The sequence below is a fragment of the Salvelinus fontinalis genome, chromosome 32, assembly GCF_029448725.1.
Source record: "Salvelinus fontinalis isolate EN_2023a chromosome 32, ASM2944872v1, whole genome shotgun sequence".
NCBI classification, from domain to species: domain Eukaryota; kingdom Metazoa; phylum Chordata; class Actinopteri; order Salmoniformes; family Salmonidae; genus Salvelinus; species Salvelinus fontinalis.
The window spans coordinates 10,248,386-10,270,383 of record NC_074696.1 but is presented as its reverse complement, the minus strand read 5'-3'; the positions used below and the strand labels follow the sequence as shown (position 1 = coordinate 10,270,383).

General features: G+C 50.4%; 1 protein-coding gene across 1 annotated transcript; it reads right to left on the bottom strand.

Moving 5' to 3' along the window:
* Positions 1–1,858: 1,858 nt before the first annotated feature.
* Positions 1,859–21,678, bottom strand: stx12 (syntaxin 12). Its single transcript, XM_055893330.1, has 10 exons — positions 21,568–21,678; positions 17,914–18,091; positions 17,515–17,584; positions 16,101–16,200; positions 11,858–11,995; positions 11,703–11,746; positions 11,458–11,563; positions 10,473–10,545; positions 8,817–8,899; positions 1,859–3,647 (listed from the first exon to the last, which is right to left on the bottom strand). The coding sequence occupies exons 2-10, from the start codon at positions 18,011–18,013 to the stop codon at positions 3,555–3,557; spliced, it is 807 nt and encodes a 268-aa protein (XP_055749305.1). The 5' UTR covers positions 18,014–18,091; positions 21,568–21,678; the 3' UTR covers positions 1,859–3,554.
* Between the last annotated feature and the right edge of the window lie 320 nt (positions 21,679–21,998).

Below are 21,998 nucleotides of genomic sequence, written 5' to 3'. Positions count from 1 at the left end.
AGAATCGTCTAGAGTGTCATTGTATGCTGTAGTGTTAAGATTTACCTTCACTGGATCTAAGGGGCACGAACTATGAAAAACAGGCCCCAGACCATTACTCCTCCTCCACTAAACCTCATAGTTGTCACTATGCATTGGGGCAGGTAGTGTTCTCCTGGCATCTGCCAAACCCAGATTTGTCAGTGGGACTGCCAGATGGTGAAGCGTGATTCATCACTCCAGTGAGCGCATTTCCACTGCTTCAGAGTCCAATGCTTTACGCCACTCCAGCTGGCGCTTTACGCATTATAAACCCATTTCGTGAAGCTCTTGAAGAACAGGTATTGTGCTGACGTTGCTTCCAGAAGCAGTTTGGAACTCGGTAGTGAGTGATGCAAGAGGATAGAAGATTTTTTTTACACGTTGTGTGAGCTTTGTGTGGCCTACCACTTCGCAGCTGAGCTGTTGTTTCTCCTAGACGTTTCCACTTCACAATAACAGCACTTACAGTTGACCCGGGGGGCAGCTCTAGCAGGGCAGACATTTGATGAACTGACTTGTTGGAAAGGTGGCATCCTATGACAGTGCCACGTTGAAAGTCACTGAGCACTTCAGAAAGGCCTTTCTACAGCCAATGTTTGTCTATGGAGATGGCGGTGGGCTCGATTTTACACACCTGTGGCTGAAATTGCCGAATCCACAGATGGTTAGTTTGCAGCTCCTCCTTTAGAACTAAAGTTGTGTAGACACTTACCTGTTCTCCCCAGCCTGTAGTCAGAGCTGCCCTGACCCCTGCTGGCTGAGATCATAACTGTTCTCCCCAGCCTGTAGTCAGAGCTGCCCTGACCCCTGCTGGCTGAGGTCATAACTGTTCTCCCCAGCCTGTAGTCAGAGCTGCCCTGACCACTGCTGGCTGAGGTCATAACTGTTCTCCCCAGCCTGTAGTCAGAGCTGCCCTGACCCCTGCTGGCTGAGGTCATAACTGTTCTCCCCAGCCTGTAGTCAGAGCTGCCCTGACCCCTGCTGGCTGAGGTCATATCTGTTCTCCCCCGCCTGTAGTCAGAGCTGCACTGACCCCTGCTGGCTGAGGTCATATCTGTTCTCCCCAGCCTGTAGTCAGAGCTGCCCTGACCCCTGCTGGCTGGGGTCATAACTGTTCTCCCCAGCCTGTAGTCAGAGCTGCACTGACCCCTGCTGGCTGAGGTCATATCTGTTCTCCCCCGCCTGTAGTCAGAGCTGCACTGACCCCTGCTGGCTGAGGTCATAACTGTTCTCCCCAGCCTGTAGTCAGAGCTGCACTGACCCCTGCTGGCAGAGGTCATAACTGTTCTATTACAACCAAATTATGATAAGTGTACTATATTACGTATTGGATCACTAAAAAATACACACAAGTCCGGACTCAGGCTGGGCCACTCAAGGACATTAGGGGACTTGTCTAGTCTAGTGGTTAGAGCATTGGAGTAGTAACCGAAAGGTTGCAAGATCGAATACCCAAGCTGACAAGGTAAAAATCTGTCGTTATGCCCCTGAACAAGGCAGTTAACCCACTGTTCCTAGGCCATCATTGAAAATAACAATTTGTTCATAACTGACTTGTCTAGTTAAATAAAAAGGTAAAATAAAAAATGTAATATATTTACGAAAAAAATATATGGAAGATTAGAAATGATGCAGATAATTACGTCGATGGAATCTACAATATTCAAGCTGATCCACCCCATAAAATATGAAAATAATTAATAAAAATGATAAGTTGGATAAGAAAAAGATATACAATAAATATAAAACATCTTTACAAAGTAAAACAGTGATCATATTTACAATATTGTCTATTTGGAAGGAAAAGTCCTGACAAAAAAGTCTCAGAAAAAGGATCTTGTGTTTAAGACATAGTTTTTATTTAAGCATATTGATAGAAGTCATAGATATCAATAAAACAGGTTGACAATTACTTTTGTTTTTAAAAACTACAGTTGCAATTAACATATATATTGTCATTATAAATGGGTTTTGTAGTCCAAGATTGTAATATATTACAAAGATTTGCATCATAATGAGAACATCAGTCATAAATGAAGTTTTACAGCACATCAACAACTATGATCATCCTATTCAGTCAACACCATCTACGACAGGGATTATAAACAAGATTTTTTATTTTTATTTTATTTTACCCGTTTTTCTCCCCAATTTCGTGGTATCCAATTGTTAGTAATTACTATCTTGTCTCATCGCTACAACTCCCGTACGGGCTCGGGAGAGACGAAGGTCGAAAGCCATGCGTCTTCCGAAACACAACCCAACCAAGCCGCACTGCTTCTTAAAACAACGCGCCTCCAACCCGGAAGTAAGCCGCACCAATGTGTCGGAGGAAACACCGTGCATCTGGCTACCTTGGTTAGCGCGCACTGCGCCCGGCCCAGCACAGGAGTCGCTGGTGCGCGATGAGACAAGGATATCCCTACCGGCCAAACCCCCCCTAAACCGGACGACGCTAGGCCAATTGTGCGTCACCCCACGGACCTCCCGGTCGCGGCCGGCTGCGACAGAGCCTGGGCGCGAACCCAGAGTCTCTGGTGGCACAGCTAGCGCTGCGATGCAGTGCCCTAGACCACTGCGCTATAAACTAGATTTGAGCCGCAGGACTATTTTTTTATTGAGCGGATGGTCAAGGTGCCGGGAACATAATTACAAATAATTTGAAGCTTAATCTGTGTTTTGGAAACTGCCAAGAGGTTTGCTCTTCAACAGTGTTAATAAATGTGTTTATTACGACCAGAGTTTGTTATTATCATGTAGACAGTTGGATAAAAAAAAAAAAGGTTCACTATCAGAACCTGATCTCACCTGAGCAATATAAGGACTATGGGGTGGTTTCCTGGACACAGATTAAGACTAGTCCTGGACTAAAATGCAAGGTCAATGCAGAATCGCCATCGAGACTTAATCTATGTTCAGGAAACCTGTCCTATAACTTGAATGGAGTGTGTCACTCTAAACTGTTTACATACCAAAAAGGTACCGGAAATGTACAGGTTACCAAAATCATTCATCACCCTACAAAACCCAGAGATGAATTTACAAAAACAACAGTTTTATTTTTTTCATATCGGTGTCCGTCCCCATTTGCTATATAATAGTTCATCAACAATAATATTAATAACAACAATTATGTGTGTTTGGAAATACAATGAATGTTAGTGTAGTAAATATCACAAGTAGAATTAAACAGAATATCTTTATATTAATCCCCTCTCCAGCCCCATTTTACACCAATACTCGACATTTGAATAGGAATACTACTGCCTTGTCTCAGGGTAAATGAGACAGGAGGTTAGCTGGAGGCCTTGAGCTCAGGTAGGGAATGTCAGGTTACATATCCCAGACCCATCCCTTTGCCCTGATGCCACTCCACTGACCCTGGCAACAGTGAGCTAGCTGGGCATCGCTCCGGGAATCCATCCCGGGCTGGTGTTTCAGGTTGGAGGGGATCCATCCCGGGCTGATGTTTCAGGTTGGAGGGGGGAATTAAATAAATAAAGATGTGAAAAAGAGGAGGGTTGTCTCTCTTCTCATTTGGTGGCTTGCCAGATGATGATGCCTAGTATGGTCAGTACTATGGACATGACCATAGCCAGAATGCACATCTTCTTACGGGACTTTTGCTAAGGGGAGAGACAGAGCAGAGGGATGGCAGGTTGGTGACAGTCGAGGTGCAGAAAACAGCATGGCACCGATTCATTTAATGTTACCTGAAACGCTCGAGTCGACGGTTCAACGCTATGTGGGCAGTTTTTATTCAAGCAGCAAACCCACAGCATGCTAGGTCGTTCTCAGTGATGTAGTGGAGGGTATTACGTCGTATACCCACATTTTCTTTTCAGTGGTGTTTGATGTAAACTCACTTCTCAATCCCCACTGACGTGTATCAAAGTAGTGTAGTGGAGGGTACACGCCTTATCAATCATGCACAACGTAGCCTACACAAATGCAAATCAGTAAAATAGTTGGCAATATATGGATGTGAAAAGTGCGAAAACATAGAAGAAACCTATATTATTCAGCACCCAGGGTAGGTAATGTGGCCCGGCGCTGGTTGAACCCGGCGAAAGACGGATCAAAGGTTTCAGCACCGGACCGCTCCGAACTATTCCCACGTCTCATGAGTTGTACAGTTTAGCCTCTACATTTTGCTTCTCGATAGAAGAGGTTAAGGGACAGTCTATGAGGTTTAGACCTGGGTCCTGACTTGGAACAGGTAGAGTTTAAGGGACAGGCTATGAGGTTTAGACCTGGGCCCTGACTTGGAACAGGTAGAGTTTAAGGGACAGGCTATGAGGTTTAGACCTGGGCCCTGACTTGGAACAGGTAGAGTTTAAGGGACAGGCTATGAGGTTAAGGGACGGGCTATGAGGTTTAGACCAGGGCCCTGACTTGAACAGGTAGAGTTTAAGGGACAGGCTATGAGGTTTAGACCAGGGCCCTGACTTGAACAGGTAGAGTTTAAGGGACAGGCTATGAGGTTTAGAGCTGGGCCCTGACTTGAACAGGTAGAGTTTAAGGGACAGGCTATGAGGTTTAGAGCTGGGCCCTGACTTGGAACAGGTAGAGTTTAAGGGACAGGCTATGAGGTTTAGACCTGGGCCCTGACTTGGAACAGGTAGAGTTTAAGGGACAGGCTATGAGGTTTAGACCAGGGCCCTGACTTGAACAGGTAGAGTTTAAGGGACAGGCTATGAGGTTAAGGGACAGGCTATGAGGTTTAGACCAGGGCCCTGACTTGGAACAGGTAGAGTTTAAGGGACAGGCTATGAGGTTTAGACCAGGGCCCTGACTTGGACAGGAAGAGTTTAAGGGACAGGCTATGAGGTTAAGGGACAGGCTATGAGGTTAAGACCAGGGCCCTGACTTGGACAGGTAGAGTTTAAGGGACAGGCTATGAGGTTTAGACCAGGGCCCTGACTTGGAACAGGTATAGTTTAAGGGACAGGCTATGAGGTTTAGACCAGGGCCCTGACTTGGAACAGGTAGAGTTTAAGGGACAGGCTATGAGGTTAAGGGACGGGCTATGAGGTTTAGACCTGGGCCCTGACTTGGAACAGGTAGAGTTTAAGGGACAGGCTATGAGGTTTAGAGCTGGGCCCTGACTTGAACAGGTAGAGTTTAAGGGACAGGCTATGAGGTTAAGGGACAGGCTATGAGGTTAAGGGACAGGCTATGAGGTTTAGACCAGGGCCCTGACTTGGAACAGGTAGAGTTTAAGGGACAGGCTATGAGGTTTAGACCAGGGCCCTGACTTAGAACAGGTAGAGTTTAAGGGACAGGCTATGAGGTTAAGGGACGGGCTATGAGGTTAAGACCAGGGCCATGACTTGGAACAGGTAGAGTTTAAGGGACAGGCTATGAAGTTTAGACCTGGGCCCTGACTTGGAACAGGTAGAGTTTAAGGGACAGGCTATGCGGTTTAGACCAGGGCCCTGACTTGGACAGGTAGAGGTTAAGGGACAGGCTATGAGGTTTAGACCAGGGCCCTGACTTGGACAGGTAGAGGTTAAGGGACAGGCTATGAGGTTTAGACCAGGGCCCTGACTTGGACAGGTAGAGTTTAAGGGACAGGCTATGAGGTTTAGACCAGGTCCCTGACTTGAACAGGTAGCCACCATTTGCTTTGTAACCTTTGTAACCACACTTGCTTTGTAACCCATAACTCTCCTCGGTCCCGTGTGGCTCAGTTGGTAGAGCATGGCACTTGCAATGCCAGGGTTGTGGGTTCAATTCCCACGGGGGGACCAGGGTTCAATTCCCACGGGGGGACCAGGATGAATATGTATGAACTTTCCAATTTGTAAGTCGCTCTGGATAAGAGCGTCTGCTAAATGACTTAAATGTAATGTAAATGTCTCCTCCAGCAAAGGGAACAATACAGAGATGACTGACTGCTCCCTTCAAGCGCTTGTTGTAGAATACGGATCTCAGCAGCGAGTAGCATCCAAGCCTTTAGCTGAGGTGAAGTGTAGGAACTCCTCGAGTATCCCGTTCTCATGTAACGCACCACCATAGAAAGCTGGTCCTTTTCTGAACTCTGTGCTTATCTGGTCCCTTAGCCTAGAGTATCCGCCAAAAGGGCCGAGCCTAGCGTATCCGCCATAAGGGCCGAGCCTAGCGTATCCGCCATAAGGGCCGAGCCTAGCGTATCCGCCATAAGGGCCGAGCCTAGCGTATCCGCCATAAGGGCCGAGCCTAGCGTATCCGCCATAAGGGCCGAGCCTAGCGTATCCGCCATAAGGGCCGAGCCTAGCGTATCCGCCATAAGGGCCGAGCCTAGCGTATCCGCCATAAGGGCCGAGCCTAGCGTATCCGCCATAAGGGCCGAGCCTAGCGTATCCGCCATAAGGGCCGAGCCTAGCGTATCCGCCATAAGGGCCGAGCCTAGCGTATCCGCCATAAGGGCCGAGCCTAGCGTATCCGCCATAAGGGCCGAGCCTAGCGTATCCGCCATAAGGGCCGAGCCTAGCGTATCCGCCATAAGGGCCGAGCCTAGCGTATCCGCCATAAGGGCCGAGCCTAGCGTATCCGCCATAAGGGCCGAGCCTAGCGTATCCGCCATAAGGGCCGAGCCTAGCGTATCCGCCATAAGGGCCGAGCCTAGCGTATCCGCCATAAGGGCCGAGCCTAGCGTATCCGCCATAAGGGCCGAGCCTAGCGTATCCGCCATAAGGGCCGAGCCTAGCGTATCCGCCATAAGGGCCGAGCCTAGCGTATCCGCCATAAGGGCCGAGCCTAGCGTATCCGCCATAAGGGCCGAGCCTAGCGTATCCGCCATAAGGGCCGAGCCTAGCGTATCCGCCATAAGGGCCGAGCCTAGCGTATCCGCCATAAGGGCCGAGCCTAGCGTATCCGCCATAAGGGCCGAGCCTAGCGTATCCGCCATAAGGGCCGAGCCTAGCGTATCCGCCATAAGGGCCGAGCCTAGCGTATCCGCCATAAGGGCCGAGCCTAGCGTATCCGCCATAAGGGCCGAGCCTAGCGTATCCGCCATAAGGGCCGAGCCTAGCGTATCCGCCATAAGGGCCGAGCCTAGCGTATCCGCCATAAGGGCCGAGCCTAGCGTATCCGCCATAAGGGCCGAGCCTAGCGTATCCGCCATAAGGGCCGAGCCTAGCGTATCCGCCATAAGGGCCGAGCCTAGCGTATCCGCCATAAGGGCCGAGCCTAGCGTATCCGCCATAAGGGCCGAGCCTAGCGTATCCGCCATAAGGGCCGAGCCTAGCGTATCCGCCATAAGGGCCGAGCCTAGCGTATCCGCCATAAGGGCCGAGCCTAGCGTATCCGCCATAAGGGCCGAGCCTAGCGTATCCGCCATAAGGGCCGAGCCTAGCGTATCCGCCATAAGGGCCGAGCCTAGCGTATCCGCCATAAGGGCCGAGCCTAGCGTATCAGCCATAAGGGCCGAGCCTAGCGTATCAGCCATAAGGGCCGAGCCTAGCGTATCAGCCATAAGGGCCGAGCCTAGCGTATCAGCCATAAGGGCCGAGCCTAGCGTATCAGCCATAAGGGCCGAGCCTAGCGTATCAGCCATAAGGGCCGAGCCTAGCGTATCAGCCATAAGGGCCGAGCCTAGCGTATCAGCCATAAGGGCCGAGCCTAGCGTATCAGCCATAAGGGCCGAGCCTAGCGTATCAGCCATAAGGGCCGAGCCTAGCGTATCAGCCATAAGGGCCGAGCCTAGCGTATCAGCCATAAGGGCCGAGCCTAGCGTATCAGCCATAAGGGCCGAGCCTAGCGTATCAGCCATAAGGGCCGAGCCTAGCGTATCAGCCATAAGGGCCGAGCCTAGCGTATCAGCCATAAGGGCCGAGCCTAGCGTATCCGCCATAAGGGCCGAGCCTAGCGTATCCGCCATAAGGGCCGAGCCTAGCGTATCCGCCATAAGGGCCGAGCCTAGCGTATCCGCCATAAGGGCCGAGCCTAGCGTATCCGCCATAAGGGCCGAGCCTAGCGTATCCGCCATAAGGGCCGAGCCTAGCGTATCCGCCATAAGGGCCGAGCCTAGCGTATCCGCCATAAGGGCCGAGCCTAGCGTATCCGCCATAAGGGCCGAGCCTAGCGTATCCGCCATAAGGGCCGAGCCTAACGTATCAGCCATAAGGGCCGAGCCTAACGTATCAGCCATAAGGGCCGAGCCTAGCGTATCAGCCATAAGGGCCGAGCCTAGCGTATCAGCCATAAGGGCCGAGCCTAGCGTATCAGCCATAAGGGCCGAGCCTAAGGTATCAGCCATAAGGGCCGAGTCTAACGTATCAGCCATAAGGGCCGAGCCTAACGTATCAGCCATAAAGGCCGAGCCTAACGTATCAGCCATAAAGGCCGAGCCTAACGTATCAGCCATAAGGGCCGAGCCTAACGTATCAGCCATAAGGGCTGAGCCTATTGTTTCATTCTGGATATCATGGTGGATTGTATTTCTCATTGCCATGATTTAGGTCATTCAGAGTACGTGTCTCCGTTTCTCAGAACCGGGCAGGCCATTTTGGAAATTAGAGTATACCCACTTCTCCATGGCATCAACAGCCAATCAAGCACGAGCTGGAAGCTATAACGATCCTCGATTTGTCAAGTTGCACCATTACATAACTTGCTATGATGTCACCTAGAATTTGCATAATGTTCAGCTTTTGTCAACTTATTGTTCTGTTCACACTTTGTTCAAACAGTTCGGCGCGAGGTGCTTTCCTTCTATTGAATAGGAATGGGATCCCTCATTTTGTTGGCAGTCATCGCTAGCTAGCAGTGGACACAGGGTCTTACTCTGCCGCAGTGATATTCTGTCTTACCTGGTAGTAGGAGGCTCTCTGGAGCTGTTCTGTCCCTCGGTCTACGTGGACCTCAGCACTCTCTACGTTGGCCTCTATGCTGTCTGTGGTGTAAACACAGAGGGTCAGACAGACTGGCTCAGCTTGTTACTGCCTTAAGGTACGACAGATTCTTTATTTTTACAGATATGTACCGTGCCTTCAGAACGTAGTCAAACCCCTTGACTTTTTCCACATTTTGTTGTGTTAGAGCCTGAATTTAAAATGGATTAAATTGAAATGTTGTGTCACTGACCTACACACAATTCCCAGTAATGTGAAAGTGGTATTATGTTTTTTGACATTTTTACAAATGTCTTCAGTCAACAAGTATTCAACTCCTTTGTTATGGCAACGCCTAAATAAGTTCAGGAGTAAAAATGTGCTTAACAAGTCACATAAGTTGCATGGACTCACTCTGTGTGTAATAATAGTGCTTAACATGATTGTTGAATGACTACCTCATCTCACTAAGGTCCCTCAGTCGAGCAGTGAATTTCAAACACAGATTCAACCGCAAACACCAGGGAGGTTTACCAATGCCACGCCAAGAAGGGCACCTATTGGTAGATGGGTAAAAATACAAAAAGCAGACATTGAATATCCCTTTGAGCATGGTGATATTATTAATTACAGTTTGGATGGTGTTTCAATAACTCAAGCACTACAAATATATAAGCGTCCTTCCTAACTCAGTTGCTGGAGAGGAAGGAAACCACTCAGCGATTTCACCATGAGGCCAATGGTGACTTTAAAATAGTTTAATGGGTGTGATAGGAGAAAACTGAGGATGGATCAACAACATTGTAGTTACTCCACAATACTAACCTAATTGAGAGTGACAAGAAGGAAGCCTGTATAGAATACAAATATTCCAAGGCACTAAAGTCATATTTAAAAAAATGTGGCAAACCAATTAACTTTTTGTCCTGAATACAAAGTGTTATGTTTGGGACAAATCCAATACAACACATTACTGAGTATCACTCTTCATATATTCAAGCATAGTGGTGGCTGCATCATGTTATGGGAATGCTTGTAATCGTTAAGGGCTGAGGAGTTCTTCAGGATAAAAAATAAACAGAGTGGAGCTAAGCACAGACAAAATCCTAGAGGAAAACCTGGTTCAGTCTGCTTTCCACCAGACACTGGGAGATGAATTCACCTTTCAGCAGCAGAGCTTGAAGAATTTTTTAAAGAATAATGGGCAAATGTTTTACCCAGAAAGACAAAGTATTGACTCAGGGGTGTGAATACTTATGTAAATTTGTAAGTCGCTCTGGATAAGAGCGTCTGCTAAATGACTTAAATGTAATGTAATGTAAATGTAAATTAGATATCTCTATATTTCATTTTTAATACATTTCCTACAATTTCTAAAAACATGTTTTCACTTTGCCATTATGGGGTATTGCATGTAGATGGGTGAGAAAATATATCGATTTAATGCATTTTGAATTCAGGCTGTAACAACAAAATGTGGAATAAATCACGGGGTATGAATACTATAATACAGATGTTTTGGGGTCAGATTATATTTCTAGAGAGTTCAAATCATGATTCAGAGGCATGGTTTTTATGAAGGAAGAAACTGATTGGGCACTGTACTCCAGTACAACAACAAGTGACGGAACTCACCAATCATCTCTCCCTGATCATGGATCATCACTGCTAGATCCTTGAAGATCTGGTTCACATCCAAGATGTCCGACTGAAATGACAACATAACTCAATAAAAAGGCAATGCTGAAATAACACATAACTCAATGAAAAAGGTAATGCGTTCCTGTTTATGCCATGTGCTCCCGAATGGCGCAGCGGTCTAAGGCACTGCATCTCAGTGCTAGAGGTGTCACTAGAGGTGTCCCTACAGACACCCTGGTTAGAATCCAGGCTGTATCACAACCGGCCGTGTTTGGGAGTCCCATAGGGCTGGCCCAGCGCCGTCCGGGTTAGGGTTTGGCCGGGGTAGGCCGTCATTGTAAATAAGAATTTGTTCTTAACTCACTTGCCTAATTAAATAAAGGGTAAATAAAATAAAGTTTTTAAATGTGATGAGCATAGGCATTGGTCTGGTCCCCAGGTTCTGGATGCATCCTGAAAGGCACCCTATTCCCCAGAGCATTAGTTTGGAGCAGCACCCTATTCCCCAGGGCATTAGTTTGGAGCAGCACCCTATTCCCCAGGGCATTAGATTGGAGCAGCACCCTATTCCCCAGAGCATTAGTTTGGAGCAGCACCCTATTCCCCAGAGCATTAGTTTGGAGCAGCACCCTATTCCCCAGGGCATTAGTTTGGAGCAGCACCCTATTCCCCAGGGCATTAGTTTAGACCAGCACCCTATTCCCCAGGGCATTAGATTGGACCAGCACCCTATTCCCCAGAGAATTAGTTTGGAGCAGAACCCTATTCCCCAGAGCATTAGTTTAGACCAGCACCCTATTCCCCAGGGCATTCGTTTGGAGCAGCACCCTATTCCCCAGAGCATTAGATTGGACCAGCACCCTATTCCCCAGAGAATTAGTTTGGAGCAGAACCCTATGCACAATGTAGGGAACAGGGTGTAATAAGGGACACGACCACTGTTTCAGATTGAAGGGGGGGGGACGGGGGACAGACTGACCTCCAGCTGTCTGATGTTGGTCTCTCTCTCCTTGATAAGCTCCAAGTCCTCTTCTGTTATGGCCTCCTCTGTCGTCTGTGTGGTTGTCTGACCCCAATCTTCTTGGCTACAGAAAAGAAAGAGCGAAGAAACACTTGTATGGAGAGAAGGAGATACAAGCAATATTTAAGAAACCAGGCACCATATCCTGGAGTAGAGAAGTATCATAATATCCTCCTCAGAGAGAGAGAGAAGCTTGAACCTACTTATCAAAAGACACGAGCTGTTCCTCAGAGGCACCATCTTCAGCCTGACAGAGAGGAACCAGACATCACTTGAAGTTTGATCATAGAAAACCTGCCAATGGTATGACATACTCAGCATTCCAGCCATTGTTCTATCTGTATTTTCAAAGCCTTACAGAGAGACGGGAACCAGCTCGGGCTCTGGCCACAGACTCCTTCTCCTTCTGTGCTGCCTGGCGCTGTATGGCCTGGAAGTTGTTGAGGGCAGCGGAGAAATCATTCATCAGCCGGTCCTTCTGGATCTTCTGTTGCCTCTGTGGGTTGAGAAGAAGAAGAAATGGATCACTCAAACACATTGTTCCTGTCAAGGAGTTGTCACTGTCACCGAGTTCCCACCCTAGACACCGAGTTCCCACCCTAGACACCGAGTTCCCCCCCCCTAGACACCGAGTTCCCCCCCCCTAGACACCGAGTTCCCCCCCCCCCTAGACACCGAGTTCCCCCCCCCCCTAGACACCGTGTTCCCCCCCCCCCCTAGACACCGAGTTCCCCCCCCCCTAGACACCGAGTTCCCCCCCCCCTAGACACCGAGTCCCCCCCCCCTAGACACCGAGTTCCCCCCCCCTAGACACCGAGTTCCCCCCCCCTAGACACCGAGTCCCCCCCCCCTAGACACCGAGTCCCCCCCCCTAGACACCGAGTCCCCCCCCCCCTAGACACCGAGTCCCCCCCCCCCTAGACACCGAGTCCCCCCCCCTAGACACCGAGTCCCCCCCCCTAGACACCGAGTCCCCCCCCCTAGACACCGAGTCCCCCCCCCCTAGACACCGAGTCCCCCCCCCCTAGACACCGAGTCCCCCCCCCCTAGACACCGAGTCCCCCCCCTAGACACCGAGTCCCCCCCCCCTAGACACCGAGTCCCCCCCCTAGACACCGAGTCCCCCACCCCCCCTAGACACCGAGTCCCCCCCCCTAGACACCGAGTCCCCCCCCCTAGACACCGAGTCCCCCCCCCATCAGACACCGAGTCCCCCCCCCATCAGACACCGAGTCCCCCCCATCAGACACCGAGTCCCCCCCCATCAGACACCGAGTCCCCCCCCATCAGACACCGAGTCCCCCCCCCAGACACCGAGTCCCCCCCCCCCTAGACACCGAGTCCCCCCCCCCCTAGACACCGAGTTTCCCCCCCCCTAGACACCGAGTTTCCCCCCCCCTAGACACCGAGTCCCCCCCCCTAGACACCGAGTCCCCCCCCCTAGACACCGAGTTTCCCCTCCCCCTAGACACCGAGTTTCCCCTCCCCCTAGACACCGAGTTTCCCCTCCCCCTAGACACCGAGTTCCCCCCCTAGACACCGAGTCCCCCCCCCCCCAGACACCGAGTCCCCCCCCCCCCAGACACCGAGTCCCCCCCCCCAGACACCGAGTCTCCCCCCCTAGACACCGAGTTCCCCCCACCTAGACACCGAGTTCCCCCCACCTAGACACCGAGTTCCCCCCACCTAGACACCGAGTTCCCCCCCCTAGACACCGAGTTCTCCCCCCCTAGACACCGAGTTCTCCCCCCCTAGACACCGAGTTACCCCCCCCTAGACACCGAGTCCCTCCCCCCCTAGACACCGAGTCCCCCCCCCTAGACACCGAGTCAGTCCCCCCCCTAGACACCGAGTCAGTCCCCCCCCTAGACACCGAGTCCCCCCCCCAGACACCGAGTTCCCCCCCCAGACACCGAGTTCCCCCCCTAGACACCGAGTTCCCCCCCCCTAGACACCGAGTTCCCCCCCCCTAGACACCGAGTTCCCCCCCCCTAGACACCGAGTTCCCCCCCCTAGACACCGAGTTCCCCCCCCTAGACACCGAGTTCCCCCCCCCTAGACACCGAGTTCTCCCCCCCCCTAGACACCGAGTTCCCCCCCCTAGACACCGAGTTCCCCCCCCCCCTAGACACCGAGTTCCCCCCCCCCCTAGACACCGAGTTCCCCCCCCCCCCCAGACACCGAGTCCCCCCCCCCCCAGACACCGAGTCCCCCCCCCCAGACACCGAGTCCCCCCCCCCAGACACCGAGTCTCCCCCCCCCAGACACCGAGTCTCCCCCCCCCAGACACCGAGTTCCCCCCCCTAGACACCGAGTTCCCCCCCCCTAGACACCGAGTTCCCCCCCCTAGACACCGAGTCCCCCCCCCTAGACACCGAGTTCCCCCCCCCCCCTAGACACCGAGTTCCCCCCCCCCTAGACACCGAGTCCCCCCCCAGACACCGAGTCCCCCCCCCTAGACACCGAGTCCCCCCCCCCTAGACACCGAGTCCCCCCCCCCCCCTAGACACCGAGTCCCGTCCCCCCCCAGACACCGAGTCCCGTCCCCCCCCAGACACCGAGTCCCCCCCCAGACACCGAGTCCCCCCCCCCCCTAGACACCGAGTTCCCCCCCCTCCTAGACACCGAGTCCCCCCCCCTAGACACCGAGTCCCCCCCCCTAGACACCGAGTCCCCCCCCCCTAGACACCGAGTCCCCCCCCCTAGACACCGAGTCCCCCCCCCCCCCAGACACCGAGTCCCCCCCCCCTAGACACCGAGTTCCCCCCCCCTAGACACCGAGTTCCCCCCACCTAGACACCGAGTTCCCCCCACCTAGACACCGAGTTCCCCCCACCTAGACACCGAGTCCCCCCCCCCTAGACACCGAGTTCCCCCCCCCTAGACACCGAGTTCCCCCCCCCCCCCTAGACACCGAGTTCCCCCCCCCCCAGACACCGAGTTCCCCCCACCCCCAGACACCGAGTTCCCCCCACCCCCCCTAGACACCGAGTTCCCCCCACCCCCCCTAGACACCGAGTTCCCACCCCCCCTAGACACCGAGTTCCCACCCCCTAGACACCGAGTTCCCACCCCCTAGACACCGAGTTCCCACCCCCTAGACACCGAGTTCCCACCCCCTAGACACCGAGTTCCCACCCCCTAGACACCGAGTTCCCACCCCCTAGACACCGAGTTCCCCCCCCTAGACACCGAGTTCCCCCCCCCTAGACACCGAGTTCCCCCCCCCCCAGACACCGAGTTCCACCCCCCCTAGACACCGAGTTCCCCCCCCCCCCCCTAGACACCGAGTTCCCCCCCCCCCCCTAGACACCGAGTTCCCCCCCCCCCCTAGACACCGAGTTCCCCCCCCCCTAGACACCGAGTCCCCCCCCCCCCCAGACACCGAGTCCCCCCCCCTAGACACCGAGTCTCCCCCCCCTAGACACCGAGTCTCCCCCCCCTAGACACCGAGTCTCCCCCCCCCCTAGACACCGAGTTCCCCCCCTTAGACACCGAGTTCCCCCCCCCCCCTAGACACCGAGTTCCCACCCCCCCTAGACACCGAGTTCCCACCCCCCCTAGACACCGAGTTCCCACCCCCCCTAGACACCGAGTCCCCCCCCCCCCTAGACACCGAGTCCCCCCCCCCTAGACACCGAGTCCCCCCCCCTAGACACCGAGTCCCCCCCCTAGACACCGAGTCCCCCCCCCTAGACACCGAGTCCCCCCCCCCTAGACACCGAGTCCCCCCCCCTCGACACCGAGTCCCCCCCCTAGACACCGAGTCCCCCCCCTAGACACCGAGTCCCCCCCCCCTAGACACCGAGTCCCCCCCCCTAGACACCGAGTCCCCCCCCCCCCCCCCTAGACACCGAGTCCCGTCCCCCCCCAGACACCGAGTCCCGTCCCGTCCCAGACACCGAGTCCCGCCCCCCCCCAGACACCGAGTCCCCCCCCTAGACACCGAGTCCCCCCCCCCTAGACACCGAGTCCCCCCCCCCTAGACACCGAGTCCCCCCCCCCTAGACACCGAGTCCCGTCCCCCCCCAGACACCGAGTCCCGTCCCCCCCCAGACACCGAGTCCCGTCCCCCCCCAGACACCGAGTCCCGTCCCCCCCCAGACACCGAGTCCCGTCCCCCCCCAGACACCGAGTCCCCCGTCCCCCCCCAGACACCGAGTCCCCCGTCCCCCCCTAGACACCGAGTCCCCCGTCCCCCCCTAGACACCGAGTCCCCCGTCCCCCCCTAGACACCGAGTCCCCCGTCCCCCCCTAGACACCGAGTCCCCCGTCCCCCCCTAGACACCGAGTTCCCACCCCCCCTAGACACCGAGTTCCCCCCCCTAGACACCGAGTTCCCCCCCCTAGACACCGAGTTCCCCCCCTAGACACCGAGTTCCCCCCCCTAGACACCGAGTTCCCCCTAGATCTTGGGTCAGTTTTGCATTTCCCCCACTAACGGTTAAGGTTAGGATCGGGGAAGAGGGCATGCTAGATCTGTACCTATGGGAAACTTCAACCTGGAGCCATTCAAACACACAAAAGGTTACTCAAGGTACTCCCGTTGTCATTGTTGGGATGTCCGTCCCACACACAAACTCATTGGAACAGACACTGACCTGCTCTGAAGGTGCTGAAGATAGTGAGACGGAGCCCAGGTCTTTCAGGTGCTTGTTGGTCTCCTTGGCCAGCTGGTTGGTAAAGTGCTGTATGTGCTGTCTGAAAGAACGTGAACAGTAAGGGAGATACTAAACTCTCAGGGAGTAACATAGAAGACACACACATTCTGTTCTGTATACAGCACATTAACAAGTTTGTCAGTGTATGTACTGTATGTACATTACCAGTCAAAAGTTTGCACTCACCCACTCATTCAAGGGTTTTTCTTTATATATATATTTTTTTACTATATTGTAGAATAATAGTGAAGACAAAAACTATGAAATAACACATGGAATTATGTAGTAACCAAAAAAAGAAACAAATCAAAATATATTTTAGATTCTTCAAAGTAGCCTACCTTTGCCTTGATGACAGCTTTGCACACTCTTGGCATTCTCTCAACCAGCTTCACCTGGAATGCTTTTCCAACAGTCTTGAAGAAGTTCCCACATATGCTGAGCACTTGTTGGCTGCTTTTCCTTCACTCTGCAGTCCAACTCATCCCAAACCATCTCAATTGGTTTGAGGTCAGGTGATTGTGGAGGCCAGGTCAACTGATGCAGCACTCCATCACTCTCCTTCTTGGTCAAATAGCCATTACACAGCCTGGAGGTGTGTTTTGGGTTATTGTCCTGCAGATTGTCTTTGCAATTATTTGGGTTGCAAGTTCTGAGGCTGGTAACTCTAATGAGCTTATTCTCTGCAGCAGAGGTAACTCTGGGTCTTCCTTTCCTGTGGCGGTCCTCATGAGCCAGTTCCATCATAGCCCTTGATGATTTTTGCGACTGCACTTGAAGAAACTTTCAAAGTTCTTGAAATTTTCCGGATTGACTGACCTTCATGTCTTAAAGTAATAATGGACTGTCGTTTCTCTTTGAATATTTGAGTTGTTCTTGCCATAATATGGACTTTGTCTTTTACCAAATAGGACTATATTCTATATACTACTCCTACCTTGTCACAACACAACTGATTGGCTCAAATGCATTAAGAAGGAAAGAAATTCCACAAATTAACTTTTAACAAGGAACACCTGTTAATTTAAATGCATTCCAGGTGACTACCTCATGAAGCTGGTTGAGAGAATGCCAAGCGTGTGCAAAGCTGTCATCAAGGCAAAGGGTGGCTACTTTTAATAATCTCAATTATAAAATATATTTTGATTTGTTTTACACTTTTTTGGTTACTACATGATTCCATTTGTGATATTTCATAGCTTTGATATCTTCACTATTATTCTACATTGTTGAAAATAGTAAAAATAAAGAAAAACCCTGGAATGAGTAGGTGTGTCCAAACTTGACTGGTACTATATGTACATTAATACGTTTATCAGCGTATGTACAAGCAAAACATTTTGAGAATACTTACAGACGGTCCTGCAGTTCGCTTGTGTCTTGCCTCGTCCCCAGCTGATTCACCATGCTCTTTATCTGAGCAGCTGGGAGGAGAGAAGATATACATTCTCTAAACTGTAGGCCAGGGCTGCCCAACCCTCTTCCTGGTGATCTACCGTCCTGTGGGTTTCAGTCCAACACTAATTTAACACACCTGATTCTACTAAATAGCTGCTCAACAAGACCTTAACTAGCTGAATCAGATATGCTAAATTAGGGTTGGACTGAAAACCTACAGGACAGTAGATCTCCAGGAAGAGGGTTGGGGCAGCCCTGATGTAGGCTATAGGATACATCATGTATAGATCATTACAAAGTACTGACTGAATTATCTTCATCACATCAACTCTTCTCTTTCTGCAGCAATACTTACTGTTCTGTGTGATCTTCTGGATGTTGGAGCTGCATGTCTGGATGAGCGTATTGGAGTCCCGTGGCTGGGTGCGATAGCCGTCTGCTTTACTGTAAGACATTGCTGCCAGTGTGGCGTGCTCTTAGGTCTCACGGGGGAAGACTGTTGGGGGTTGCGTGGCAGGTGTATTGGGAAAACTCTGGGAGAGGAGAAAGTCGTTATAAGTTTTGTTATCAAGACAGAGATATACAGAGGGTGCAATTTGGGACACAGCCTAAAAATCCTATCCAGCTGTTAATAATGGAGAATAGAGCATGATGTCCACTATATAGTGCATTCGGAAAGTATTCAGACCCCTTCCCCAACTGTTACTTTACAGCCTTATTCTAAAAATATTAAATTACTTATTTTCCTCATCAATTTACACACAATACCCCATAATGACAAAGCAAAAACCTTTATTTTTATGTTTGCACATTTATATATTAAAAAAATAAGAAATACCTTCTTTACATAAGTATTCAGACCCTTTGCTATGAGACTCGAAATTGACTCAGGTGCATCCTGTTTCCATTGATAATCCTTGAAATGTTTCTACAACTTAATCGGAGTCCACCTGTGGTAAATTCAATTGATTGGACATGATTTGGAAAGGCACACACCTTTCTAGATAAGGTCCCACTGTTGACAGTGTATGTCAGAGCAAAAAACAAGACATGAGGTCTTAGGAATTGTCCGTAAAGCAATCCAAGAGCCCGATATTCACTCTGACAGAGTTCCACTGTGGAGATGGGAGAAGCTTCCGGGAGAACCTTCCGGAAGAACAACCATCTCTGCAGCACTCCACCAATCAGACCTTTATGGTAGAGTGGCCAGATGGAAGCCACTCCTCAGTAAAAGGCACATGACAGTCCACTTGGAATTTGCCAAAAGGCACCTAAAGCACTCTCAAACCATGAGAAACAACATTCTCTGGTCTGATGAAACAAAGATTGAACTCTTTGGCCTGAATGCCATGCGTCACGTCTGGAGGAAACCTGGTACCATCCCTACGGCGAAGCATTGTGGTGTCAGGAATCGACGGAAAGATGAATGGAGCAATGTACAGAGAGATCCTTGATGAAAACCTGCTCCAGAGCCCTCAGGGCCTTAGACTGGGGCGAAGGTTCACCTTCCAACAGGACAATGACCCTAAGCACACAGCCAAGACAAAGCAGGAGTGGCTTTGGGACAAGTCTCTGACTGTACTCGAGTGGCCCAGCCAGAACACGGACTTGAACCTGATCTAACATATTTGATGAGACCTGAAAAAAGCCATGCAGTGACGCTCACCATCCAACCAGACAGAGCTTGAGAGGATCTTCAGAGAAAAATCGGAAAACTCACAAATACAGGTGCCAAGCTGGTAGCGTCATACCCAAGATGACTCGAGGCTGTAATCACTGCCAAAGGTGACTTACGTCAATGTGATAGTTCATTTTTTAAAACAAAATTAGCACATTTTTTAAAACTATATTTGCTTTGTCATTATCAAAATGTGGAAAAACGTCAAAGGAATACTTTCTGAATGCACTTTATATACAAAAGTATGTGGACACCCCTTCAAATTAGTGGATTCGGCTATTTCAGCCACACCCTTTGCTGACAGATGTATAAAATCGAGCACACAGCCAAACAATCTCCATAAACAGACATTGGCTGTAGAAAGGCCTTACTGAAGAGCTCAGTGACTTTCAACGTGGCACTGTCCAACGAGTCAGTTCGTCAAATTTCTGCCCTGCTATAGCGTCCCCAGTCAACTTTATGTTGGAGCAACAATAGCTTAGCTGCGAAGTGGTAGGCCACACAAGCTCACAAACAGGACCGCTGAATGCTGAAGCATGTAAAAATTGTCTGTCTTCGGTTGCAACACTTACTATGAAGTTCCAAACTGTCTCTGGAACAAACGTCAGCACACATAGGAAGCTTCATGAAATTAGTTTCAATAGCCGAGCAGCTGCACACAGGCCAAAGTTCACCATGCGCATTGTCAAGCATCGGCTGGAGTGGTGTAAAGCTCGCCGCCATTGGACTCTGGAGCAGTGGAAAGGAGTTCTCTGGAGTGATGAATCACGCTTCACCATCTGGCAGTCCGACGGACAAATCTGGGTTTGGCGGATGCCAGGAGAACGCTACCTGCACCAATGCATAGTACCAACTGTAAAGTTTGGTGGAGGAGGGATAATTGTCTGGGGCTGTTTTTCATGGTTTGGGCTAGGCTAGTTCACGTGAAGGGAAATCTACAGCATACAATGACATTCTAGATGATTCTGGGCTTCCAACTTTGTGGCAACAGTTTGGGGAAGGCCTTTTCATGTTTTAGCATGACAGTGCCCCCTTGCACAAAGCTAGGTCAATATAGAAATGGTTACAGATCGGTATGGAAGAATTCTACTGGACTGCACAGAGCCCTGACCTCAACACCATCAGGATAAATTGGAACGCCAACTGCGAGCCAGACCTAATCGCCCATCAGTGCCCGACCTCACTAATGCTCATGGCTGAATGGAAGCAAGTCCCTGCAGCAATGTTCCAACATCCAGTGGAAACCCTTCCCTGAAGAGTGGAGGCTGTTATAGCAGCAAAGAGGAGACCAACTCAATCTTAATGCCCATGATTTTGAAATGAGATGTTCGACAAGCAGGTGTCCACACACTTTTGGCCAAGTAGTGAAAATACTATTACCAAACTTATCAGTCAAGTTAGTCCTAAGATAGGCCTATTAAACTGTGTCACAAGTTACATATTAACAGCTAAATGCCCAGTCATAACTGGAGAGAAGTGCTGTCATAGATTTATAATGATGTAAAAGGGGCTTTATAAATATATTTTAGCGCTAAGTATGATTTGAAATCACAACAGTAACTGTTAAAGGTAATGACTCCACACACTTATTTCACGATCCATCCGGGCGAGCTCAAATACCCATAGTAGCAAACACTATAGCCATTTAGTACAATCATTGGTTTAATCGATTTTCTGTTCCTCACGCCTTTAGACAGGGGAGTTCCAGGGAACAAACACAAAGTGCCAGGTCAGACAGTGCCAAGTCCCACAAATGGTGCCAGGTCACACAGTAGCATCAGACAGTGTATTGAGTGACACACTATTTTGAAATGGCAGTTTCTCACTAACAAAACATCAGACTGCCACATAACTACCTAACCAGAGATTGAGTAGGTAAGATATTAAATCGACCACAAGCGAGATTTAGCCCTTGTTGCCGCCGGGTATTTCTTCAGAATTTAAATAGTTATGTTATGGTGGCCAGCTAACGTTAGTTGGCTTGCTAGATGATTTACAGCTAAAGTTAGCGAACTAACAAAACGTACTTAAGCTTATGTAGCTTGCTTGCAAGCTATTTGGCTTTCCACAAAACTAGACAGTTGTTTAATACAAGGTTAAATGAGACGTTTCCAAATTGTATAATTTAATTGGAGTTGAATTGCCTACACAGGCCTGCTCTGATGACGCTGAAAATAGCCACGCTAGCTAGCTTGATTGTTAGCACAAAGACATCAGATGCCTGACTTGGATCCCAGCAAATTGTTGAAGCATGTCAACAAAATGTGACTTTCTATTTTACAGCGAGTTATACATTAACGTAGGTTTAAACTGAAAATAACCAAATCTTACTTGTTTAGTAGGCTGTTGCACATAAAACCATCCGCTGTGCTTCACTTTGTTCCTCCGTCAAGAAGCTAGCCTCCCAAAACTGTCAAATGACGTCATTGCATACATAAAAAAAAAACTTTGGGTGGCGCCAAAAGTAATAAAAAAATTCAAGAGTAATTATTTTTTAAACATTATTAAAATACATATAGTAAAAAATGTTGACGCGTTTTACAACTTTCGCTCGGGAGCAGAAGACGATTCCCTACAAAATGGTATTCAGAATCTAAACAAACTCAGAGTAGGCTTAGTCATGCAAAATAATATCTCATATCCTGTCCAGCGTTGGATTCATTCAATGGGCAGCCCGTCCCTCCCTTTCAGTCACTGGGAAACCTTGTGACTCGCGGTTTTCTGCTTTGCTCAACAGAGACCGGGGCACATTTAGCAGCACA

Bases quoted from the DNA above. Each gene is read 5' to 3' on its own strand.
- stx12 (XM_055893330.1), bottom strand. From the start codon at position 18,013: ATGTCTTACAGTAAAGCAGACGGCTATCGCACCCAGCCACGGGACTCC. The intron at 11,996-16,100 runs GTCAGTGTCTGT...CTCAACCCACAG, and splicing joins CTTCAGCACCTTCAGAGCAG to AGGCAACAGAAGATCCAGAA. The intron at 11,564-11,702 runs GTAGGTTCAAGC...TCTTTTCTGTAG, and splicing joins CAGCTCGTGTCTTTTGATAA to CCAAGAAGATTGGGGTCAGA.